Source organism: Pituophis catenifer, unplaced genomic scaffold, assembly GCF_029215685.1.
Source record: "Pituophis catenifer annectens isolate HBS135680 unplaced genomic scaffold, rPitCat1.0.hap2 SCAF_2, whole genome shotgun sequence".
NCBI lineage: Eukaryota > Metazoa > Chordata > Lepidosauria > Squamata > Colubridae > Pituophis > Pituophis catenifer.
The window spans coordinates 195870555-195878628 of NW_027256882.1; the positions used below are offsets into that span (position 1 = coordinate 195870555).

Below are 8074 nucleotides of genomic sequence, written 5' to 3' on the forward strand. Positions count from 1 at the left end.
TGGAATTCAACATTATGCAAACACAAGTAGTAGAACAAAGTCAAACTAGAGTCTTGGACTTTTAAGAGAGCTAATTTCAATAAACTTAGAGAGAGCTTGAGAAGGATTCCATGGATGAGAATCCTCAAGGGGAAAACAACCCAAGAAGCTTGGGAAATTTTGAAAAGTGAGATTATAAAAGCCCAGTCTAACACAATACCAATGAAGAAGAAAAATAATAGATCTCAAAAGAAACCAGCATGGTTGCATAAAGAACTCTCTGACAAATTGAAAGACAAAAAGGACAAGTATAAAAAGTGGAAAGAGGGGCAAATAACTAAGGCAGAATATCAGCAAATAGCCCGAGCCTGTAAAGATGAAGTGAGGAAAACTAAGGCTCACAATAAATAAAGGCTTGCAACAAAAGTAAAAAATAACAAAAAAAGCTTCTTCCAACATGTTAAAAACAAGAAAAAAGTCAAAGCAACAATTGGCCCGTTGCTGGGAGAAAGTGCCAAGAAGGTGACAAGCAACAGGGAGAAAGCAGAACTACTTAACTCATTTTTTTTTTCATCTGTCTTTACACAAAAGAAAAAACCAGTCCAACCTATCAAAAACAGCATCACAAAAAACAGATTAGGAACACAAGTTAAAATAGGGAAGAAAATGGTAAGTGAGCACCTGTTTATCCTAGACGAGTTCAAATCACCAGGACCAGATGGATTACACCCCAGGTTCTGAAGGAACTGGCAGATGAGATCTCAGAACCATTGAACTATATCTTTCAAAGATCCTGGAGCACAGGGGAACTGCCAGTGGAAAAGAGCTGATGTAGTTCTCATCTTCAAAAAAGGAAAAAAAAACAGATCCAGGAAATTACAGACCTATCAGCCTGACCTCAATACCAGGGAAGATTCTGGAAAAGATAATCAAACAACAAATCACCGAACACCTAGAAGCAAACAAAGTATCCAAAAGCCAACATGGGTTTGTCAAAAACAGATCATGCCAGACTAATCTTATTGCATTCTTTGACATAACCACTTGTCTGAAGTGGTGTAGGGTTTCCTGCCTGGACAGGGGGTTGGACTAGAAGACCTCCAACATCCCTTCCAATTCTGTTATTCTATGTTCTATATAAGTATTTCAAGTAAAATAAATAAAAGCTATATAAGTATTTCAAGTGAAATAAATTCATTAATTATTCATGTTTGTTGGATGACATTAAAATGTACGCCTTTAATTAGTATAATCAATTTTATTGTTATGAAAAAATATATTGAAAATATACAAATTTTTAATATTGAATATTAAAATAATGGGAGGGATGTATATTTGAAATAGGCTTTGGACATAATCATATGGCTTAAAAATTTGTGATTTTGAATTCTATACCAAAACCTAAGAATTTATTATAAAGGGAGAGAAAGCACAGAGTTATTGAGCAAGAGTGTAGAGAAAAAAAACCCACAGTAGTTTATAATGAACAGTGCAAATTTGCAATATCTTGTGTTAATGGTCATGCATTCATACTGTTCATGAATTTACTCTTCATCACAGTAATGAGAAGTCTGAGCAATATGGCTCTGTGGCCAAGGTTTCATGGTGCATATGACTATAAATCTATAGATTTTTTTCCCCAAATATATGCTTTTGTGTTTTCATATAAATAGCTGTATAAGCCTGTGAGAATGCTGCATGTTAACAAGGGGTGCCAAAAGACCAAAAGGCACTGCCTTCCAGAAAGAACATCATAACAAGATGAGAAACCAAATTAGTTCCATTTCTGATCGGAGAAGGAGCAAATTCTCCTTGCTAGAAAGTACATTTGGTTCCAAATATTGATTTCCTGTCTGAGAAAACTTAAAGGAGCATTTATCAGCTTCATCCCTTAGTTGGAGGCCAAGAGTTGCTGAGTTCTATATATCCAAGTTGAATTAAGCTTGGTCCGAATGATCGTACAGTACTTATTTGTTCTGTTGTTTGAGAATGTTTTCTTTGAAAAATGAGGTTTAAATCTAAAAACAAAAACCCACCACAATTTTTTTAAAAAATGTTTTTTCAACAAAACATTTGAAGTAAGCAGATGCAGAAGCTGGATAAAAGCATGTAAGCTTGCATTTATTTTAACAGCTTTAAAGGCACATTTAAAGTAAGTATGGTTTCAACTTCTCAGCAGATTATGGGTTTTCTTTTTCTGTTCCTTGAGCCTCCTCTCATGAACAGGCACTGTTATAGGCAATTTGTATGTCCTTGTCCTCCTCTCTGTAAGAGAAAAAATCATACATTGTTAGGTTATGCTAGCATGTATTGGAGTAGGTATTGCAAAGAAGTACTAATGTGGTTATCTATTTTCTTTCATCGCTATCAGGAGAATGTTAATATGCTTTTCATAGGAGATAAAACTAGCTTAGCAATCAAATTTTGCTATATTCTATATGTTCCCTCAGAAAGCAAAAAAAGGCAATTACTTTCCTCCCCTCCCCAAATTAGATTTGTATTTGTTCTTAAAAGTGCTTTATGTTAGGTGCTTTCATAATTGTTTCTGTGACTACATTGCTCAATCAGTTCAAAAATTATGGAGCAGAAAAATTATGAGAGTTTTTAAAGAAAAACTGAGAACATATTCAGTTGGATAGTTTTTACAAAGGACCGTAGAACTCTGAGAGGGAAGGTGGAAACAGAATAAATTTGACAAGTGGGATCAACAATCTATAAAAACACTATTTTTGGTGTTACAATTGCAAATTGGATTGGAAATTGATATAAATTACCTAATAAGTGTGTGATCCTACTATCAACGACCTGTTTGACCTACACTGTAAAAACACAAATCTTCATTTGTGAAGATTGCATTGTTTGTATATTCTCCCCCCAAAGTCAAACATTATTAAAATAAAATTTTTAATACAAGATCATATAAAGACCCCCATAAGAAAGAAATAAAACAAAAGAATGTTTATTTCTAGGTAAATATCTAACTCTTGTAAATAGACAATACCAAATACTATCTGAGAAATAACTGGTATTGCAATTTTGTGACTCTCTCCTGTCTATAAATGTTGGTCAGATGTTACATTCTTCCAGAATGGAAGAATCATTCACTTCCAAATAGGTTTTCAGAGGGGCTGAAAGATAGGAAGTTGAAATGAAGTAAGTGATTAAGCACAGATGCCTCAACTGAATTTTATAACGCTCATGCCACCTTACATAGAGAATTATCTTCTAATTTCAAATTACCTGTTTTTCATACAAAGCATACATTCATTTGCATATGTTTCTCCATCAGTTCCACAAACTGGATTAAAATTCCTTGGGCATCCAGGCAGGGAATACAAATTACACTGGGGCTGGAAATAGACAGATATACCAATATATTACTCAAATTCATATTTTAAAATGTTTCAACATTGTAATGTAAGTATTTTTGGGTCAATATATATATTGACTGAGCTGGAGCTACAAAAAACCTTGGTTACGTAGGGAAAACCTGGCTAGAAGAAAAAAAAATATATATATATATACACATACACACACACACACAAATCTTGGTGCCCCTCCTTTGTACATACTGTACAAACGAAGCCAAGCTTAGGTTACATAAAAGTTTCTTTCTCAACTTTGTGGTGCCCACTTTGGGCCAGGTGCCCTAAGCACGTGCTTAGTCTGCTTAATGTTTAATACACCACTGTATTTACCTTATAGCACAAAAATTATCCATTTTCATAAAGAACAAATATCAATTCACATAACTTAAAATGATAACCCAGTTGCCAAGTGGTTCCATGTAAAATAAGGCCCAAAACACAGCAGTACTGTGAAAATTTCACAATCTAATCAACATATTATATTTGACCCAGATCTGGACACTTTAGTGATGAAATCAATGAATTCAATATGTGAAGACTTGTTAAAAAAAGATTTAAAATAAATGTTATATCACAAAGAATTTCATCTATTTCATCCAGTTCAGATTGTAAATCCTCTTGCTCTGCTTTAAACTTCTTTAAAAGTTCAAAGAAGCCTTTGTGTTCATTTAATACTGAAAAGATTGATGTTATTTAAATGAAGTGGATATGTTATTCTTTAAATATAGCTATTGGCTTTTAATTCATACAATCTGACACTTTTACAATAGATTGAAACAGTGGGATTCAGCCAGTTCGCACCACTTTGGGAGAACTGGCTGTTAACTTTCTGAGCAGTTTGGTGAACTGGTTATTGGAAGAAATCATTAGGGCAGAGAACCGATTGTTAAATTATTTGAATCCCACCACTGGATTGAAATATGTGGGTATTTGCTTGCAGTGTAAAATACTTTAGACTCTCCCATTGAGAAAAAAGGATTAATTAAAATATACACTTTGGAAATACATTTTGTTTACTATAATTATAACCCATTGCCTTCTGGTAAAACTACAAGCCTTTGAAATACAGTCTCTGAAATAAAAGAACTTCAGAAACCAGGAGACTTTTTTCCCCGAATGCCATCACTCTGCTAAACAAATAATTCCCTCAACACTGTCAAACTATTTACTAAGTCTGCACTACTATTAATCTTCTCATCGTTCCCACCACCCAACTCCTTCCACTTATGACTGTATGACTGTAACTTTGTTGCTTGGATCCTTATGATTTATATTGATAATTGTTTCCTGATTGCTTATTTGTACTCTATGACTATCATTAAGTGTTGTACCTTATGATTCTTGATGAACCTATCTTTCTTTTATGTACACTGAGCATATGCACCAAGACAAATTCCTTGTGTGTTCAATCACACTTGGCCAATAAAAATTCTATTCTATTCTATTCTCTATTCATTCTCCTATTCTATTCTATTCTATTCTATTCTATTCTATTCTATTCTATTCTATTCTATTCTATTCTATTCTATTCTATTCTATTCTATTCTAGTCTATAGTCTAGTCTAGTCTAGTCTAGTCTAGTCTAGTCTAGTCTAGTCCCGCCTTAGATCCAAACGCCAGCCAGGTGACTTTGGGCGAATCACCCTCTCTCAGCCCAACCCATCTCACAGGGTTGTTGTTGAGGGGAAAAATAGGAGGAAGGAGTATCAAATATGTTCACCTCTGTGAGTTATTTATAAAAGTAATAGAAATGGAATAGATATAAATAAATAACACATTAAGCTAAAGTGACATTTTTATAAAACAAACCTGATTAAGCAAAAACAATTTATTTATTTATTTATTTATTTATTTAATTTGATTTGTATGCCGCCCTATCTCCATAGGACTCAGGGCAGCTCACAACAATTAAAATCAAACCAGATAAAAACATATTAAAATACAAATTAAACGTATGTTAAAACTCATTAAAATAATCAAACCTCATCAGTCCAGGCTGGGCGATTTAAACAGCCCAGCTAAATTAGATATTTAAGATATTAAAATGCTCCTGAGAGCCACTCAATGTAAAAGTTCACTGTGAAATTATTAACAAATAATATATTAGAAGGTTATTAACAAGAGTGATAAAATTCCTTTAGGAGTATAAGAACTTAAGAATTGGGCAACAACTTCCTCTCCATTATACAATTTCCTATGCTTTGGCTACAGAGATCAAATTCTTCCTTCTTTTATAATTTTTTCTTGTATTTCAGTGACTTCCAAATGGTCATCTTAGATTTCTCATTAACATTTCAACATCAAATGATTTTTTTTTTATTTGATGTTGAAGAAAATGAGGAAAAAAGGAAGAAACTAGAAAGTCCAAACTTTCACCCCTGTCTCTTGTTTGGCTGAGATTCTAAACAAAAACCTAGTTGGTAATGCAAGCCTAAGTCTAATATTCATATAGAATACTATATATACAGTTAAGCATAGTGAAAACATACCATATATCTGCCCTTCATGAGAAATTATAATTTCCTAACCCAGTAATATTTGCAGCAAAATGCACAACTCCATATGACAATTAAAACTGAAGATTGGGGTGTGGAGGGCTAGCATTTATTTTCAAAGGACGAAAGACATTGCCTAAAATGTTTTTTTATTTCTGCTAGGATTTAGTCTCCAAATCGTTGTTGTTTTTTCTGTGCAGCTAACATACCCCAGAAACATTTTGGTTCATGTTTATTCTCTGCCGACTATACCACAGTCCACAGAGAATAAACACCAACATCACCTTTGGACATAGAGTAAACAGATTATTTCCTTTCTCAACTGTAGAGCTTTCCAGTAGTTCCTCCTAATTATGGGACACAACTTTCTGGTCCCCGAAAGAGGGAAGCTTCTCACCTGAACTCTGACTTCTATTTTGAGTCTCTGATAGCTCCGAGCACAAAACGCTTGTCCCATTGCCATCCAGGTGGCTCAAACGGGCACCCCTCTGGGCTTGCGGCAGGATGAAAAAGAGCCAGCAACCCTACTTCGAAATTAACTTTTTAATGAACTTTGCAAATTACAAAGTAGCCCTGAGGCAAGAAGAGCTTTGCTTACTCCTTGGACTCCCAACACTCACCTCTGTGATGCTTGCCCCAAGTGAAAGCATCAACAGGAGTCCTCGGGTGCGGATGGAGGGGGAAAAAAAAAAAGAATGGAGAGGTTACTAGGGGAGACCAAAGTATCTCACAAATAATTGCCATGATTGCCATTCCCCCTGGAGCCGCCTCCCCGCCCCACTCGGTACTCTCTCGGGGTTGCCAACTGATCCACATGGAGAGCACTGCCAAGGATTTCCCCTGTGTCCTCGGACAGCGACCTGATTGCAAAGGAAAACATGGCAGGAGGCGCAAATTAACGTTTCAACCGCGGCCGGGTTTGCTAGAAGCAGAGCAGCTGGAAAAAGCCGCCCGCCCGCTTCCCGCGTACGAGCTGGGAAGGAGAGTCTCGTGGCGGTACCTGCCAGCGCCCACAGCAGCCGCACCATCCGCTTCTTCATGGTGGGAGAGGGAGAGGGAGGGGGGAGGAGAAGCAAAAGACTTTCGAGATGCGCTCGCCGCTCCAGTTATAGCGTGCGCTGGGAGAGGCCACGCCCCCTGCCGTCGGCACAACGACGGTTCTGTCCACCTGCTCGCCCCAGCGCCCTGCCTCCTCCGCCTCCTCTGTGCGCCTGCGCAGTGAGTTGGCTGGAGGGTGCCTAATACAGGTGGTTCAGTGCGTTGTCGAGTTGCAAGAATGGAATAGAGTAGAGTACGGTAGGGTAGGGTAGAATTAGAGGAGAGGAGGGGATAATTAGAGTAGGGAAGGGGAGGGTAGAAAGAAGGATGGAATAGGAGAGGAGAGGAGAGGAGAAGAGAAGAGAAGAGAAGAGAAGAGAAGAGAAGAGAAGAGAAGAGAAGAGAAGGGACCTTGGAGATCTTCTAGTCCAGCCTTCTACCCAAGAGGAGAACCTATACCTATTTATTTATTTATTTATTTTATTTTATTAAACTTGTATGCCGCCCTCTCTCCCAAAGGACTCAGGACGGCTCACAACGATAAAAAACACATACAATTCAGTATTCAAATATAAAAAACCAATACAATCCCCTTTAAAAACCCCTTCACTCCAATCTGGTCCAATCCCAGTCCAATTTAGATCAGTGACTGTCTAGACTTTTCTTAAAAACCTTCCGTGTTGGAGCGCCCACAATTACTGGAGGCAAACTATTCCACTGGTTAATTGTCCTCACTGTAGAGAAGTTTCTCCTTAATTCCAGGTTGCTTCTCTCCTTGGTCAGTTTCCATCCATTGCTTCTTGTCCTGCCTTTGGGTATTTTTGACCCCCTCTTTTTTGTGACAGCCCCTCAAATACTGGAATACTGCTATCATGTCACCCCTAATTCTTCTTTTATTTAGAGTAGCCAAACCCAAATTCTGCAACCATTCTTCATATGTTTTAGTCTCCAGGCCTTTGATCATCTTAGTTGCTCTTCTCTGAACTTTTTCCAAAGTCTCAACATCTTTTTTGTAGTATGGTGACCAAAATTGGTTGCAATCTTCCAGGTGTGGACTTACTAAGGGTTTATAAAGTGTTACTAGAGAGAGTCCAGTGACATATATCACTATCCAAGTATGCTGGTGTTCATTTTCAAAGGTCAGAAATGGATATACAAATTCAAATCGGGCTGATCGAATTTTGAAATAATGGG

The 8074-nt window shown here is 36.9% G+C and overlaps 1 protein-coding gene across 1 annotated transcript; it reads right to left on the minus strand.

Moving 5' to 3' along the window:
- Positions 1–2066: 2066 nt before the first annotated feature.
- SPINK2 (serine peptidase inhibitor Kazal type 2) lies at positions 2067–6940 on the minus strand. The gene is made up of 4 exons (XM_070935397.1): positions 6843–6940; positions 6463–6503; positions 3220–3329; positions 2067–2244 (listed from the first exon to the last, which is right to left on the minus strand). The coding sequence occupies exons 1-4, from the start codon at positions 6880–6882 to the stop codon at positions 2196–2198; spliced, it is 240 nt and encodes a 79-aa protein (XP_070791498.1). The 5' UTR covers positions 6883–6940; the 3' UTR covers positions 2067–2195.
- Between the last annotated feature and the right edge of the window lie 1134 nt (positions 6941–8074).

What these genes read in the sequence shown, in the direction of transcription:
- SPINK2 (XM_070935397.1), bottom strand. Translation starts at nt 6,882, where the DNA reads ATGAAGAAGCGGATGGTGCGGCTGCTGTGGGCGCTGGCAG. An exon ending in TTGGGGCAAGCATCACAGAG is followed by an intron (nt 3,330 to 6,462) that starts GTGAGTGTTGGG and finishes GTCTATTTCCAG; the next exon opens with CCCCAGTGTAATTTGTATTC. An exon ending in ATGCTTTGTATGAAAAACAG is followed by an intron (nt 2,245 to 3,219) that starts GTAATTTGAAAT and finishes TTTCTCTTACAG; the next exon opens with AGAGGAGGACAAGGACATAC.